At 36.2% G+C, this 18769-nt stretch overlaps 1 protein-coding gene across 2 annotated transcripts in view; it reads left to right on the top strand.

Moving 5' to 3' along the window:
* Positions 1 to 16189, top strand: part of SMAD1 (SMAD family member 1) — a 76344-nt gene extending 60155 nt beyond the window's left edge. For both annotated transcript variants that reach the window (XM_039479129.2, XM_039479130.2), the window contains 3 exons: positions 3747 to 3968; positions 10854 to 11110; positions 14824 to 16189. In XM_039479129.2, coding sequence (XP_039335063.1) covers positions 3747 to 3968; positions 10854 to 11110; positions 14824 to 14967 — 623 coding nt within the window. In that variant the 3' untranslated portion in view covers positions 14968 to 16189. The remainder of the gene's footprint in view (positions 1 to 3746; positions 3969 to 10853; positions 11111 to 14823) is intronic.
* The last annotated feature ends 2580 nt before the right edge of the window (positions 16190 to 18769 follow it).

The raw sequence follows: 18769 nt of genomic DNA, 5'->3' as shown, positions 1-18769 counted from the left end.
ACTACCACACCCAGCTAATTTTTGTATTTTTAGTAGAGATGGGGTTTCACCATGTTGACCATGCTGAACACAAACTCCTGACCTCAGATGATCCGCCTACCTCAGCCTCCCAAAGTGCTGGGATTACAGGCGTGAGCCACTTCACCCAGCTGAAAAGAGTATTTTTAAATGAACAAAATGGTATTCCGAAACAATAAGCATAGCAGAACTGTAGTAGAGTCTCATTGGTGATTTCCAAAGTTGGAAGTTGGTATAACTGGGCTGTCCAAAGGCTTTCTTTTATAATTAAGGTAGATACTCATAAACTTCATCTATTTTTCAGTCCTTATGTATGTGTAACTACAACTGGAACAAACTAATAGCATTTCTTTCTTGCTGTTTGTTTCTAAAAAAGAAATTGAGGCACAAGTTTTTCCTCTTCTCAACCTGAAGAACTTGCAAGCAGAAATGAAAATTTCTTTCCCCCTTTAGTAAAGGATGGGTCTTTGATTCCAGCGTGATATTATCCTTAGCAGTGCTGAGTGGAGGATCATTCTTCCAGCTCTGCATAGGCAAGATTAAGACTTAAGTGAGCAGAGAACTCAGGTAAATAAGTCTGGTAGAATCTCTGAGAATTTGTTAGAATCCACAGCCACGCTGGCAAATAAAACTGTTCCTAAATAACCTCTCATGAAAGAAGGTGCTTCACTGCTGCACTCAGCACATGGCATGGATCATGCAATTTGTATAATGTTGATGCAAATTGAAGTTAAAGTGCAATTTGATTACTAGGCAAGTCTTATTTCATTCTTAGTGCTTTTTTATTAAAATAGGAATTGCTTATATTTTTGAGTACTTGAAATTGATTTTGTCTGTATGATACATTATACAGTGGTAGCTGCATGTCCAAACATGATACATTTGTCCAAACCCATAGGATGTACACCACCATGAGTGAACCCTGATGTAAACTATAGACTTTGGGTGTAGGTCTGTAGGATGAACGTAGGTTCATCAGTTATAACAACTGTACGACTCTGGTGGGGAAGATTCGTACATTTGTTAATGAGGGAGGCTAGGAAGGTGTAGGGGGTTGTGGGGCATATGGAAAATTACTTTACCTTACACTCAGTTTTGCTGTGAACCTAAAACTGCTCTAAACATCAATTTAAAAATTGATGATGAAGGCTGGGTGCTATGGGTCATGCCTGTAATCCCAGTTCTTTGGGAGGCCAAGGCAGGCGGATCACCTGAGGTCAGGAGTTCGAGACCAGCATGGCCAACATGGTGAAACCCTGTCTTTACTATAAATACAAAAATTAGAGGGGTGTAGTGGTGGTCACCTATTGTCCCAGCTACTCAGGAGACTGAAGAAAGAGAATCACTTGAACCCAGGAGGCAGAGGTTGCAAAAATTAACTGGGTGTGGTAGTGTAGGCCTGTAATCCCAGCTACTCAGGAGGGTGAGGCAGGAAAATCACTTGAACACGGGAGGTAGAGGTTGCAGTGAGCCAAGATGATATCATTCCACTCCAGCCTGGGTGACAAGAGCAAAACTCAGTTTCAAACTCACTTGAACCCAGGAGGCAGAGATCACACCATTCTACTGCAGCCTGAGCAGCAAGAGCAAAACTCAGTCTCAAAAAAAAATAAAAATAAAAACACGAATTAGTGATAAACTCGAAGGACCTTTCTTAGATGTTCAGTGTAATAAATTGGAATGTACACCTTTTTAATCAGTATAATTTTAAAATCTTTTTTATTGGCTTCATATTTTATGTTTCCTGATTATCTCTTGAATATCTTATCAAACATAATTATAAGTCGACGAACACTCTCATTGGGGGAAATAACCTCTGTCTCACATATCTGTGGAATTTATATTTGGGGACCAGGATAGCAGGAGAGAATAGGCACAGTACCTCACTATTAGGAGCATGTGGACCCAGTAACTATTGTTGCTAAGCCCAGAATGTCTGATTTCAGGAAACAGATCTTCAGATTGCTTTAAGATTTTTTTCATTTAAATAGCTTTACATTTTTTTTTCCTTTTTAGTTTATAGTCATTTAATATTTTCATAAGAAAGGAATGTTGGCCATTTTTTTTCTTTTCCCATTTTTTTCCTACTTTTCTTTAACCTTTGGTGATTTTCTTAGAGCAGGGATCAACAAACAGCAGCCCACAGGACAATTCAGCCCGCTACCTGTTTTTGAAAATAAAGCATTATTGGACCACAGCTGTATTTATTCATTACATATTGTCTGTGACTGCTTTTGTGTTACAAAGGCAGAATCGTATAGTTGTGATAAAGATTATACAGTCCATAAAATCTTTCTGGCCTTTCACTGAAAAAATTGATCAACCTCTGACCTAGATGAATAGTATTTTGAAGTATCCTGATAGTTGATAAAAGCCTTCTGTTAAAATGCTGCAATCTGCTTTAAGATTTGTAAATCACTGAAGTTTTGTTCTTTGAAATATAGCAAATTGATATGGTAGAGTTGCTTAGCAAGCAGGGAAGATAGTGTATGTTTTTAGCTAACTAAGTATGTAAAGTAAGTAACTTATGTCTGGGCTTTTTAGTGAGTATTTTCCTTGTTGTTTTTGTTTTGTTTTGTTTTGTGTGTGTGTGTGTGTGTGTGTGTGTGTATATGTGGTGTGTGTTTTTTCTTGTTGTTGTTTTGTTTTGTTTTTACGAAATTCTAAAGTAAGTGCATTTTAGTATTTGTGGAATTTGATGTTAAGAACACAGAGGTGCTTCTCCCTTAGCAGTTATAGCCTGGGCTTCTGATGTGGACTTTCTTTTCTTTCTCTTATTATTCTGTATCCAAGACTTCATAAATCTCAGATCATTATATATTGGTTTGCTGGAAATACATGGTTTGTCTTCCTGGAATCTCTAAAGCAGCGATACAAGAGGTTTTACTACAGAAGGAATTCATCTTTAAAACCTTTTATTGCAAATGTTTAGAAGCATGTTCTGTTTGGAGAGATTTGTTAGTCTTAAGAGATTTGACTTAACAAGCTGCATCCTGTCAGTAAAGTTGGGTAATTTCCATTGTTGGCCCATTCTGGGAATGGAGAGACAAAACACACCTGCTCTGCATGACTTAAAGCAAATATAAGGAAGTTAGCATGAAATCTGGATGAGAAAGATATGATTCATTCTGTAAGAATGGCCAGCTGGCAAGATTTCTTCCTGAGTTTGAGAACTGGAGCACCACTGTAGCTGTGATAGTTATTGGCAACTTAATATGAGGTAAAGTAACTTCTTATCAATAATTAGAAACTGATTTTCATTGCTTTGAAAAAGTGTAGGCATACTTAGTCTTTGCCAAAACGAATTCATTTTTATGCCAGTACTTTTGGCATATTTCCTGTCTTCTCTTGCCCTCTTCCCACTTATTTTTTCACTTGTCACTTGTGTTTCTTTAGATGGTGAGTCACAGTCTATAGTGGGGTGATTTCCATTTCTGCATATTACGGAGCAATTAGCATATTGTTAGTATTTGGCAAAAGTTGTTGTTATGCTTCCTTAGCTGGTGTTTTGGTTATCTGATAGTAATTGGAGAACATTGTTTTCCATTAAAGGAGAATGTCATATTTAGTAAGAAGTACCTGCTTTAAACATCATGGAAAAACTGTATACATTATAATACCAGCCAATATCTTCATTCCACGATCCTGAGCCAATTTAACAATACCGTTTCAATTTTTGAGAACCTGAGGCACTAACCTTGGTTGATAAGACATTTTCGTTCTTACAGACGTTCAGGCAGTTGCTTATGAGGAACCAAAACACTGGTGCTCTATTGTCTACTATGAGCTCAACAATCGTGTGGGTGAAGCATTCCATGCCTCCTCCACAAGTGTGTTGGTGGATGGTTTCACTGATCCTTCCAACAATAAGAACCGTTTCTGCCTTGGGCTGCTCTCCAATGTTAACCGGAATTCCACTATTGAAAACACCAGGCGGCATATTGGAAAAGGTGAGTTTTTGCTTTAACCTCTTTCAGATGTTTTCAGTTGTGTCCCTGTTCCTCTGGAGCTGACTTAAAAATCATTCCTTTACCAAACTAGTATAGCAAAGACCAGGTAATATTCACTTGCTGCAGTTTGTAAATATTTTTCCAGTTTCTTCTACCTGGAAGCTCTTGCAGTCAGTGATTTTTGTGCTCAATCAACTCTCACAATATTGAAGTTAGTTAGTTGAAATTATGATTTGCCATTTTAAGCCTATTTTATTTGATATTTTGCTACAGAATAAATTGACGGTTAAAAAATAAATTACAACCTAAAATTAAAAGCAAGTTAAACTTAATTGCTAATTGTATTTCAAATGAATACTGTAACCCAGTAAATAGAAAAGAAAACTAGATTCTAGCACAAACATCGTGCAAGGTGGCCAAATAGAACCCTGCAGTGGTTGTCCCCCCACAGGGACACCAAATTGAACAACTATCCACATAAGAAAGCACCTTTATAAGAACAAGAAATCAGGCATGGATATATTTATAATAAGAAAAAGTAAAGACGGAAAAGCAAGCCTAATAAGTTACCAATTATAGTATGTGACTATATATCCTCAGTCTAGGCTGAGTGGAATAGATAGAGTAGGAGGAGGATTTCAAATAAATCCTGAACTCTTTTTAGTAAACTTGATTATTTCAAAGCTGAGTGAAACCATTCTGAAACTTTCATATGTATTAAAAGATGAAGCAAATGACTAAATAAGTGGATATTGTTGGGAGCCTGGGTTTCCACCATGGAAAAATGGACATAGAAATGCAGAAGGGAGCAAAAAATATACCCTATGAAGGAGGATGAAGGCATCAGTGCAAAATCCTGATTTTAATACATATGTGTATGCATATTTATGTTCTCATGTATTAAGTATATGTGTATGTATGCATATGTATATGCGTTTTTACATGCATATAGTTTCTTATCTGCCTGCTGAAAGGGCCCAGAAGCATACATATACCCAGTAGCAATAAGCACACCTCATGTTCAGATCATCATCTCTGTCTAATACCATGTTCCACTAAAAGGAACTAGGGCTTCTTGAAGAAATAGCTGATCCCTAGGCTTGGACAGGTAGGCACAGGAATATCCTGGAGCATCTTGTTGTGGCAGAAAGTAAAGAAATAAAGAAATGCTTATGGGAATCACGGGGCATGCCTCAGGAGCCAACTTGGAGGGTCTTCCACTGGCCAACTCTCAGACAATTTGAGCTTCAAAATAACTGTACTGATGAATTTTATTTTATTTTACATCTACATATACATAATTTTATTTCATTATATATTATCTATATTATATGCATTATATATGTATGTGTGTGTCTGTGTGCATATGTATATAGACATACAGTCTTCCTCTGTCACCCAGGCTGGAGTGCAGTGGTGTGATCTGGGCTCACTGCAAACTCCATCTCCCAGGTTCAAGTGATTGTTGTGCCTCAGCCTCTTCAGTAGCTGGGAGATTACAGGCATGCACCACCACACTTGGCTAATGTTTGTTTATTTAGCAGAGTCTGGGTTTCACCACGTTAGCTAGGCTGCTCTCAAACTCCTGACTTCAAGTGATCCACCAGCCTTGGCCACCCAAAGTGCTGGAATTACAGGTGTGAGCCACAGTGCCTGGCCTCAGTACCGTATTGAATTTTAAACCACTGAAAAACAAAATGAATACATAAGTCCCTATTCATAATAAATAGATAAATAAGTGAATGGGGAAGGCTAATTGATAAATGTAGAGTGAGTGCTAAAGTTTGAATATCATCATTTTATAACCGTCATAGTAAGGATCAGGCAAGAATCATCAATGGATGCTAAATATAAAGAAAATTGTTTATGAGAATCGATATATTTGCATGGTCTTAGGAGTGTTGTTTCTCAAACTGTCTATTAGTACAAGGGAGAATAAAAAGCATTAACTAAACAGTGGAGAAACTGTATCATTTGTATTTTAATTGTAATTATATAACTGATGCCCTGTTTTGACTGGGGGATCAAAATTATCATCACCAATGAGAGACAGATGGGTATCATGTACCTCCAGATGTCATACCCTGAGAAGGCCGTAACATCACCTACGCAGGATTCCAGCTGAGAATGCAAATCCAAATCTAATCCTGAGGAAATATCAGACAGACTCAAAGCAAGGAACATTCTATTAAAGAGGGTGAAGCGGGACTAATTTTTCCAAAATATTATGTCAGAAGACAAATAAAGATATGAAAATGTTCCAGATTAAAAGCAGTTAAAGAGATAGGACACCTGTATGCAATACCTGACCCTGGACATGATCCTATACTGAAAAGGAGAAAAAAAATATACTGTAAAGGACATTATTGAGGTCAGCAGGAAAATCTGGAATATTAATGGTAGATTAGACCAAGGTATTTGCATTGCCAACTATATTATGGCTATGTAAGAGACTATCCCTATTCTTAGGAAATACTTAAGTATTTAAGGAAGTGGTTCAGGAAGAAATTAGTACATAAAGATACCGGTCTACTCACCATCTATCTAAAACCTGTGTCACAATACATACGTACATACACACACACACACACACACGGTGCGTGTGAAGCAGCAGCGGGGAGGGAGGGCACAAGTGATGAAGCAGATGGAGTCAGTTGTCACTGTAGACCCATCTAGATAGTGATTATATGAGTTTTCTTTGTTCTGTTTTTCTTTATTCCCTTTCAAACTTTTCTACAAATTTGAAATTATTTCCAGAGTAAAAGTATGAAAGAGTGAACTACTGTGAAATTCAGAACAGTGGACCAGATTAAAAGATTATTTATTAGATGCTTAAAAAGCACTCAAGGTAAAGTGTAGCATTTACTTACTCCTGAGGGTAAGAAAACTCCAACTTTTATATCAGGAATTGATAGATCTTTTCTTATATAATTAAAGGAAAAAACACTATACATTTAATAATGAAATGCTAGAACTTAGGTTCACAGCATACACAGGTATCTTTCTGTGGTCTGTAAACCTCTGAAATTGCATATAAACACAATTTTGCATACATTTAGGAAGGAGAAACATACTTTTCATTAAATTCTAAAGATGACTGTTATCCCAAAGTAGAAAAAAAAATGTACTGTGAGACATTTTCTCTTAAAACATTATTAAAGAAAATAAGCATTCTTGGAATGCTGTTATTCCAGATGCCCTGAGTAGTGTCCTCAAATACAGAATTATAGATAATGGAAATAAGTCAAGATTATCATTATGTGTAGATGATATGTTTGATTGGCAATATTCTTGGAATAGACTCTTGAAGTGAAATTAGTAGATCAAAATCTCTTGATATATTTCACCAAATTACTTTGCAAAAAGTAAGTCCAGCCCTTCGGGAGGCCAAGGCAGGTGGATCAGTTGAGGTCAGGAGTTCGAGACCAGCCTGCACAATGTGGTAAAACCAGGTCTCTACTAAAAATATGAAAATTAACCAGGTGTGGTAGCACACACTTGTAATCCCCACTACCCAAGAGGCAGAGGCACAAGTATCACCTGAATTTGGGAGGCGGAGGTTGCAGTGAGCTGAGATCAAGCCACTGCACTCCAGCCTGGGTGACAGAGAGAGACTCTGTCTCAAAATAAATAAATAAATTAATTAAAATAAATAAATAAAATTAATTTGCACTCCTACCAGAAGTATATGATGAGAGCCTTTCTCTTTTCATCCATGCCAGTATTATGATTGGACATTGTGCCTATTCAAATGACATGATTGTTTTTCTGGAAACCTCCATAGAATTTATCTTTTAAAAATTATGAAATAAGTTTCCTTTAATCTGGTAAGAAAATATAAAGAAAGGGGAAATCTCCTTCCCAATAGCCAAGAAAACATCAATTTCTTGGAAATAATCTGAACCTGCCGTATGTGAGAATTACATGAAGAACCCAAATTTTATTGAGAAAAAATTTGAATAAATAGGCAATCTGTGTTCCTTAAAGAGAAAGCTTAATATTGTGAGAACATTTTAAGCATATTCCATCTAATTTAATTTGTAGTTTAAAACCATTCTTTTCAGAATCACAATGTAATTTTTTTGGAAAGTTGGAAAATGTATTCTGAATATTACCTAGAAGTTTAAACAAGTAAGGCTAGCTATATTTGTAAACGGAAAGTAAATAAAAAATTATTGGCATTAGGGTTAATAAAACATTGTAAAACTATAAATAAATCAGTGTGTGGACAAAACAGAATGAGTTAAACTCAGACTATGCTGTATATAAAAATATAATGTATGTTAAGTGAAGCATAACAAATCAGTAGAGTCTTCTAATGGTTCTACAATAACAAAGTTAGCTTTTGGGTGAGGCTGGAAAAGAGAAACACTGACTGACCTCATATACTATATATGCAAACAGATTAATGCGTTGAATGTTTTTAAAAAGGCAAACAATTAAAAAGCTAGAAAAAAATATACTTGATAGAGAGGTAGAAATTTTCTAAGCATAATAAGCAACAAAGAATCATAAGAGGGTTTGACTAAGATTGCAAACTTCTGTAGGTTAAAATTATGTCACAAACAAAATTAAAAGACAAAGGACTAACAGGGAAACAAGTAAGACATAAAGTATTTATATCCTTCCTACATTAACAGTTCATTAAAAAAAAAAATAGAACCCCAGTGAGATAAATAGGTAAGAAATGCGAACAATGAATTCACAAGAGAAATACAGATGGCTAATAAACTACAAGAGCATATCCAGCCTCACAGGCAAATTAAACAATTATTTGTCAGCTATAAATTAGGGAAATTTTGTTTTTGCTCTACACTCAAATTCAGTACTGGCACAGGTAAAATGAGAAAGGCATTCCTGCGCTGCTGGTGACAGTGTAAATTGATGCATTCTGGAAAGTCGTTTGGCAGAGTCAATCAGCAGCCTTCAATCCAATGATTTAACTTCCAGGAATCTCTCCTAAGGATATTATCAAAAATTGTCCTGAGACATTTATCATGGCATTATTATAAAAGCAGAAAATTAGTATCAACCCAGTGATCCACTAATGGGAGAATCATTTTATAAATGCTCATACAATCATGCAGATATATAAAATGTTTGAAAAGACATTTTAATGATACCTAAAACCTAATACAGTGTATCATACATTTTAATGATACCTAAAACCTAATACAGTGTATCATACTATTAATATTTACTGCCTCTAAGTCACTAAAAAAGTGATAATATTTTCTGCTTCTTTATATTTTGATTTACTTTCTGATTTTTCAGAATGAAAATTTGTCATTTTTATTATCAGGAAAAATTAGTAGCACACACACTCTTAAATTGTTTTCTCTACATTAGGCCAAAAAAAATGGGCTTCTGCTCTAGCAGCTATTTAATTGTTATAGAAATTCTGACCATTGAATATACATGTAAGTACAACATATAATATTTTCTATGAGACAACAATTTAGCCTTGACTAAATCATACCAGAGTTACCTACAATGTGGATCATTTCAATCCACATAGGATATAACGCTGCTGGGTGACCTGTATAAAGTCCTCTCTCATAATGGTGTGGGGCTTTGTGAGAATGAGTTTTTTCCCCCTATTTTTCTTTTTTTTAAGGCAGGGTAAGACCAATTTCCTATACTTTAAACACTTTAGTTCTCAATAGGGAGAAATTCAGAGCAGGTGGTAGTTTAGTGAGATCTGATTTTACACTTCATAGTTTTCTTTCCTTTTCTATTCTTTTCTTTTTCCACTAGATCTTCTGTCTTACAGCTCTTGGCAATACTTCTTCCACTTGTGGTTTTCCAGTTTCTCTACTTCTCTTTCTCCACCCTTCCCTCTCTAAAAATTTCCAAACACTTAGCTGCAGAATAAATGCAAGAACACTTTATATATAGTAAATACATAGCATCCGGGTTTTGTTATACTATATTTTTAGAGTGGAAATACACTTTCAATGTGTGGCCAAATAGGGCTTTAATCACTTACCAAAATGAAATTGCTATGGTATGTTGTTGTTGAGACACGGTCTCACTCTGTCACCCAGTCTGTAGTGCAGTGGCATGATCACAGCTCTCTACTGCCTTGACCTCCTTGCCTCAAGCGATCCTGCCACCTCAGCCTCTGTGTAACTGGCATACACCGCTATGCCTGGCCAATTTTCTTTTTCTTTTTTTTTTTTTTTTTGTTTTTTTTGTGGAGGTAGTATTTTGCTCTGGTCTCGAACTCCTGGACTCAAGCAGTCTGCCTACCTTGGCTTCCCAAAGTGCTGGGATTACAGGTGTGAACCACTGTGCCTGACCTATTGCTATTTTTAAAACATTTTGTTATGTTATTTTCTAGAAACCTCCTAAATATTGTATTAACTAATACAGTTAACTAAGATTTTATCAGTCGTACAGCATCCATCCCCAATCTTTTTGGCACCAGGGACCAGTTTCATAGAAGACTATTTTTCCACAGAGTGTGGGGGAGGGATAGTTTCAGGATGAAACTGTTCCATATCAGATCATCAGGCATCAGAGTCTCATAAGGAGCATGCAGTGTAGGTCCCTGGCATGCATAGTTCACAGTAGAGTTCATGCTTCTGTGAGAATCTGATGCTGCCACTGATCTGACAGGAGGTGGAGCTCAACCTGTAATGCTTGCTTATTTACCCACTGCTCACCTCCTGCTTTATGGCTTGGTTTCTAACAGGCCTCGGACTGATACTGGTCTATGGCCCCGGGGGTTGGAGACCCATGTTGTACAGGACATAGAGAACAGCTATCTAACTAGCCAAAGTTTAAATCCATGTAAATTTAAGTTTCTGTGTTGAAGCTGCACAGATTCCTTTGAGCTATAAAAACTAATGATAACAAAATGATACGTTTTTCTTCCTACAGGAGTTCATCTTTATTACGTTGGAGGGGAGGTGTATGCCGAATGCCTTAGTGACAGTAGCATCTTTGTGCAAAGTCGGAACTGCAACTACCATCATGGATTTCATCCTACTACTGTTTGCAAGATCCCTAGTGGGTGTAGTTTGAAAATTTTTAACAACCAAGAATTTGCTCAGTTACTGGCACAGTCTGTGAACCATGGATTTGAGACAGTCTATGAGCTCACAAAAATGTGTACTATACGTATGAGCTTTGTGAAGGTAAGTGAGCCCTGACTCCTCCATTTAAGTTCTAATACACTTTTACTGATTTGTTTGTTGTTGTTGGTTTTTTTTTTTGGCAGTATATGAATCTGTATCCTCTTGATAATATGTTCATATTAGCTGACTTATCTATGCATTTTGAAACTTTAGCCAGAATGTCAATTTTTAGGAAAAAAATCATTGGAACCTAGGTGTACTTATGTTAAATATCAAAAGCAGTAGGTTTTAATAGCCTTTTCCTTATTCAAATAGCACTGCTTTAGCGATTGTATTACCATTAGCATATGCTGTGTTATATATTTAACATATCATTTAAAAGATCAGTTGAATAGGCATATCTTCCTTTTCATTCTCACTTTTAGTACTGTTATCATGGTAATGCTTGTTTTTGTTTCAACAGTAAGCAAGTGACTTTCATTTTGTAAAAATTAAAGTTCATTGCATTGGAAATTGTGTTTGGTCAGGTTTCAGTCAGCCTCATGATTTTTTTATCATTTAAAAGTTAGTAAGACCCTTGCCCAAGATAAATAGGTGCCTTAGCTCAAAAGTTGCATTGTAAGGTTTGAAGAGGGAGAAGGTTAAAGACATTGCTCATAATAATTCATATTTTTGCTGTCTCATCTTCTGCCTCTGAGAAATAAAAATGTTTAAGATGCCTAAATCTAAAAAATTAAATGTCTGATGAGATTTCATGAGTCAGTGACTTATTCTAGTAACTGACCTATCTCTGAATTCTAGAAAATAAATTTTATCCTCTGGTACTTTGAGAAACAAAGCTAATTATATATTTGAGTGAGCCAATTACCTTTTATATCTTCTCTTCAGAAGCTCACCAGACTTGTTGTTAAACCTGTTTTGTAATGTGTTTATTACTGAGGATAATTTTGGAGCTCTACTTGTTGATCATCGCTTAGATCATAGATACCTTTTCCTGAATATAATTACTTTTCCTACTTATGTAAAGCATCTTAGATTTTCAGTGTGTTCCCTCGCTGTTTTTGTTTGTTTGTTTGTTTGGCAGTGTATTTCAACAGTTATTTGTAGCTGAGTCTGATATTAAGGAAATTTTTTTACCCTTTAAAGAGGTTGACCTATATGCTATGTACATAGGGGACTACAAAGACCTTTCTTATTCATTATTAACATGTGCTGTTTAATTTTTGTCTTAGCATTTGGCTCAAATGATTTTTAAAATAAGAACAATGACCTGCCAGAAGTGGTTTTTGTTTGTTTTTATTGGTATGGAGGAAAGAACAGTTCCTAGAGAGTTGAGGTGCAGTTTCCAAGTTTTTTTTACCATTTTAACTGTATGATTAAGGCACAGATTTTTTCTCTGGTTCTTATGTTTATCTTCTTGGAGGTGGATGGAGTTGAGAACTATCATAATCATTTTTAAGGTCCCTCAGTGATTCTATTATTATTGAAGGATCACTCTAGGTGAATTTATGACTTTAATGTTCCAATTAACTTTCTCCTCAAACTCATTTGTTATTGATTACCCAATCAATTTTAATTATTTTACTTTTGTACAGTTTTAATAATTTACTTTTACACAAGTAAAAACACCCTTTACACTAATAAAAGGTATTTTTAATACAAAGTTATGCATTCAAAATTTATTAGATTTCATTCATTCAGCAGATACTTTAGCACTATTTCAGAGAAGTAATACAAAGATGAAAAAGCACCTAAAGTCTCTATCTTCAAGATCCTTATGCTCTAGTATATCTTTAATTATAATGTGATAAGCACTAGAATCGAGAGTTATACAGGATATAATAAGCCTAGCCTGGAAGTTGGATCTAGAGAGCTAAAGTTAAATATTATTTAAAAATTCAGCTGAATGTTAAAGAGAAGTTATCATATATTAGCAACAAAAAATTTGCACACTGTTTTTACAAAATTGTTCTTCATGGTAAGGACTACATACTCTATCCTCTCCCATTCAGCATTTTAAAGGAATTATAATAGAACATTTTACTAACAGTAGCTAATCTTGTGCTGTTTTTAAGATGATAATTTTTGGATATTAACATAAAACATATTTTATAAATTATTAAACTCTCCTATGTCTGAAACTCCCCTGTGTCTGAAAATTCTAAGTCAGTTCAGCTGAACATGTGTTTATTGAGCTTCTGCTTTCTATTATTATGCTATATATTGAAGGTAAAGATAAATTCCTGCCTTCAAAGATCTTGTTATCTGATGGAGGAAACCTGCACATAAACCTGTAAATTAAATTTAGGAGTTTGTTTATATTTACAAATGCATGGTATACATACATCTATATATATATATGTATTTAGTTCATATAGGTTCTGGTGTTGAGATATTTTTCTTTTCTTTTTTTTTGAGACAGAGCCTTCCTCTGTCTGCCAGGCTGGAGTTCAGTGGCATGATCTCAGCTCACCGCAACCTCCACCTCCCAGGTTCAAGCAGTTCTCCTGCCTCAGCCTCTCAAGTAGCTAGGATTACAGGCTGCCACGCCACCGCACCTGGCTAATTTTTATATTTTTAGTACAGATGGGGTTTCACTGGTCTTTAAATCCTGACCTCAAGTTGGTCAGGCTGGTCTTTAACTCCTGACCTCAAGTGATCCACCCACCTGAGATGTTTCGCTCTGTCACCCAGCCCGGAGTGCAGTGTTGTGATCGTGGCTCACAGCGACCTCCACCTCCTGGGTTCCAGTGATTCTTATGCCTCAGCCGCCCAGGTAGCAGGGTTTATAGGCATACACCACCACCATGCCTGGCTAATTTTTATATTTTTAGTAGAGACGGGGTTTCGCTATGTTGGCCAGGCTGGTCTTAAACTCCTGACCTCAGGTGATCCACCCATCTTGGCCTCCCAAAGTGGTGGTATTACAGGCATGACCTACCATGCCTGGCCCCAGATATATTTCTTAAAACCACTGGAGTAGGTAGGTAGCACAAATAAATAGAACCCAGCCTTCTCTAATATTCCTCATGAAACAACAATTAGAAGATTAATCAGAACATCACATTCATTGTCCACCCACACCAATGAGTTTTTGATGTTTGCAGTAGCAGTTACTTTTCTCTTTTTCATAGTGACTTTATTCTGTGGAACTGTAGTATCTTAATGCAGTCAATCTGACAAGCTACCTTCTTGTACAAATGAATGATAGAATGTATTGATTGATAATTAGTAATGGCTAGGTGTCAGTAATAGCTTTTTGGATACTTGAAGGTACTCCTGCCTGTTTTGCTTAGAGATTGAAAGATCAAGAGCTGTGTATTGATAGAAGGACCTTCAGTGGCTGAGTAGGGAAGAAATTGAATGTCAGTCTATCTAGCATAGCTTTTCCTTATTTTGTTGATGATAAAATGAGAATTTAACAATAGCTGTTACATTACTATCAGTAATGTAATGAGTAATGAAAATACAGTTTTAAAGTGCCTTTATTAAGACAGCTTTATAATGTATTTTAAAACCTTCATTCCTCAAGACTAGTAATTCTTATTGGAATCCATGGATGGACCCTGGGAGGCTAACATCCATCCCTTGAATTGCCTACCAAATTATGTGTGTGTTTATGCATGCGTGTTTTTTTTCTCCCCGGGGATGGGGGGCAAGGGGGAAAGATGCATAGCTTTAATCAAAGTCTCTGGTTATATAAACTCTTTTTACTTAATAAGTTTAATCACTGAATTAAACAAGTTAAATGACCTCCAGTATGTTTTTCCTAGGGCTGGGGAGCAGAATACCACCGCCAGGATGTTACTAGCACCCCCTGCTGGATTGAGATACATCTGCACGGCCCCCTCCAGTGGCTGGATAAAGTTCTTACTCAAATGGGTTCACCTCATAATCCTATTTCATCTGTGTCTTAAATGGCCCCAGGCATCTGCCTCTTGAAAACTATTGAGCCTTGCATGTACTTGAAGGATGGATGAGTCAGACACGATTGAGAACTGACAAAGGAGCCTTGATAATACTTGACCTCTGTGACCAACTGTTGGATTCAGAAATTTAAAAAAAAAAAAAAAAAAATTTGGTAACATACTGTTGATATCAAGAACCTGTTTAGTTTACATTGTAACATTCTATTGTAAAATCAACTAAAATGCAGAGTTTTAGCAGGATTTTGTGTATAGTTAAAGGGGAGATGGCCAGGCCAGGGACAAATTATCTATTAGAAAGCAGTCCTAAGAGATTCTTTTGTGTTTGGCACTTTAAGGTCATCGTTGGGCAGAAGCTTAGCATTCATAGTTGCTCTGAAACAGGTTTGGAGCCCATGTTGAGTCTTCTTTTCATGGGTTTTCATAATATTTTAAAACTATTTGTTTAGCAATGGTTTTGTTTGTTTAAGTAAAGGTTAATCTTGATGATATACATAATAATCTTTCTAAAATTGTATACTGACCATACTTGCTGTCAGAATAATGCTAGGCATATGCTCTTTGCTAAATATGTATGTACAGAGTATTTGAAAGTTCAGAATTGATTAGACTAGTGAATTTAGGAGTATTTGAGGTGGGTGGGGGAGAGGGAAATGACAATTGCAAATGTAGACTATACTGTAAAAATTCAGTTTGTTGCTTTAGAGAAACAAACTGACGTCTGAATTTTGCTGTGTTTCCATTTTTCTTTTTTTAGAGATTTTTATCATTTTTTTCTCTCTTTTGGCATTCTTGTATCTCATCCTCTTCAAAAAGCAGTTCTGCAGCTGGTTAATTCATGTAACTGTGAGAGCAAATGAATAATTCCTGCTATTCTGAAATTGACTGCCTACATGTTTCAATACCAGTTATATGGAGTGCTTGAATTTAATAAGCAGTTTTTATGAAGTTTACAATACAGAAATAGGCTTTAATTTTCAAGTGAATTTTTTGCCAAACTTAGTAACTCTATTAAATATTTGGAGGATTTAAAGAACATCCTAGTTTGAATCCATTTCAAACTTTTAAAATTTTTTTGTACTATGTTTGGTTTTATTTTTCTTCTGTTAATCTTTTGTATTCACTTATGCTCTCGTACATTGAGTACTTTTATTCCAAAACTAAGTGGGTTTTCTCTACTGGAAATTTTCAATAAACCTGTCATTATTGCTTACTTTGATTAAAAATTTGTCATCTCCTTTGTTCACCTACTAGATTTTAGGATCAGTAAAGTTTGCTACCCTTTGGAGAGTTTTTTCTCAAATGTCTTCCACCCAACATGAGCCAAATTACTAATACAGAGACAGGGACACTGAAGCATGAAGAGACCGGAGCCAATTTAAATCACAAAAGAGAGGACATATTCACCCTAAAAAGTTAAGAAAAACTACCAAAACCCAAATGTGTAAACTTCTTAATTTTAGGAATTACAGCAGCAGCACTTTTTGGTTAGTACCATGCAGTCAACCAAAGTAACAATTTCTACACTTCAGATGAAGTTACAAGTGTGACTGTGAGAGGAGGTAATAAAGGGAGAGGGATGAGAACTCACAGTACAGCAGGAGAAGATGACTGCCTTTGCAATCTACCTAAGACTGGGATGATCCCAACACTACCCACACCCTCCCAAAAAAGTTTACCAATGAGGGACACAGATTGGAGAACATTTAGATTATTTCCTGGCCCAATAGATGCCATTTCTCCTTTACATTTTTATATATCTTTCCTGGAGTGTGATAATGAGGCATGAAATTTAAGGACCCTCCCTTTTTAAACCCAGTTTAAAAGAATGCCTTGCTTTTTCACCCCCAAAATATAATGTTTATTCCATAAACTGTGGCCAAGCAAAATTTGCTGCTGCTGTTTTTTGTGTTCAAAAACATCATAATATAAGTAGAGAAACCCATGGATAGAAGTCCTACATTATAACACAAATTCACGCACATCTTTGATGGATCACTTAACTCCTGTGAATTTTTGTTTCTTCATTTGTCAAGTGGAAATAATATAGTTGTGTCCTTATCACAAAATTGAGGTAAAGATAGCTTTAAAACATCTGTCTTGCAAGTATGGGGATCACTTCAACTCTCCCATATGCTCTTTTCCACTTACCTAAGTCATTTCAAGCACAGGCAATCTAGGTAATAGTGATTGGTGAGATGTAATCAAAGAAGATATTAAAACTATTAGGCCTAACAATGAAGTATAACTGGAATTGTCTGAAAATAAAGAGCTCAGGCCAGATTCCTCATCCTTTTCCTAGTAGAAAGCCATGTTTGAGTTCCCATGGTTGCCTGCTGGGACAGTTTTACACGTTGTAAGTTGGGTGTAGCAATGCTGATAGCCAGCTTGAAGTTCTATCAGATAAAACACAAAGATCATCCAGTAGATTGAAATCTCCTGGTTAGGGACCCGTGGAGTTTGCAACATGGTGCATAAGTTGGTCCTTCATGGTTAAGTGCAACTCTCTGTATTTTTGGTGAAATCTTAGGAAGATGATTGTCATCAACCATAGGAGGCTGTAAGTCTCTTTGAAAGGTTTAATTAAAGGAATGAATAAATCAACTATTAGAAGTGGAGGGTCCTGGAGCTCTTGTCTCATTCCATCATTTAATATTATTTGACTTCCAGCGAGGGTTTTAATCTTTCTGCACCTTTTTCCTTATCTGTAAAATGGAGACAATAAAGCCTACCTCCTGGGGTTACCATGATCAAGCCAATACATGCAAAGCAGAACCTCTCAATAAGTGTTAATACAGCCAACTAAATCTGGCTGGGAAAACAACTGAAAGGAATTTTATTCAAGAGACATTTGACAAAGACCTACTTACCTTTGAAGTACTTAATAAACACAGTAGATCTTATCTTCAGGGAACTCAGAGTCTAGAGAGAAACCTGGAGAAAGAAAACTAGCAATGCATGAATGCCTAGCCTATTGTGTTCCAGGACTCTGCAAGGGGTTTCCAAACACTGACTCTTTTCATCCTCACAAGGACATACTAGTTACCACTCCATCCTCAACTCCTTATGCCATTTTTCTTATAAATGAGGAAATCAACTCAGAGGCTACATAAGTTGCCCAAAGTCACCTAGCTAGTTTAGAAATCAGCTTCAATTCAGATCTAACTTAAAATCTGGAGTTAATTCTATTAAATACTATATTCTTTCTCTTGTGAGTTCACAGTCATTCGCACTTACTACAAAGTAGAATGAAGAGCACAGAGGGAAGAAGTAGTTCAGACTTGTTTAGATGGGGATCAGTGGAGGTTTTACAGAGGAAGTGGCATTTAATATTGAGCCTTGAATGATGAGATTTTGATAATTGGAGGAATTTTGATAATTGGAGGAACTTCCGGGCAGGAGAAGAGTCCAAGACAAGATACCTGTTGTTTGGCATGCCCAGCATCTATCCCCCAGTTTTTACAGATGTGCCTCCCAAACTATCATACTACATGACATGTCCCCTCTGGCCACTGTTGGGTGGAACCTGCTCTTTGGAAATTCTGGAACTGGAAATAAAATTTGTCCCTGCATATCTGAAGATGCAATAAACCTTGGGAAATGTCCCCTGTCATCTCACCTGATATATGGGCTGGAGACAGGGAAAAAGAGAATTCTCAGGACACCCCGTGTCCTGGATCTGGGATTTATCAAGACCTGCCATATTTCTGTTCTTTGCTATCCATGGATACACCAGAATCTGTACAGATAAATCCTCCCTTTTACTAATGTAGTTTTACTTGGGTTTTTGTTC

The sequence above is a fragment of the Saimiri boliviensis genome, chromosome 3, assembly GCF_048565385.1.
Source record: "Saimiri boliviensis isolate mSaiBol1 chromosome 3, mSaiBol1.pri, whole genome shotgun sequence".
Taxonomy (NCBI): domain Eukaryota; kingdom Metazoa; phylum Chordata; class Mammalia; order Primates; family Cebidae; genus Saimiri; species Saimiri boliviensis.
Note: the sequence above shows the minus strand (reverse complement) of the source record. Positions and strands in the feature narration are given on the sequence as shown.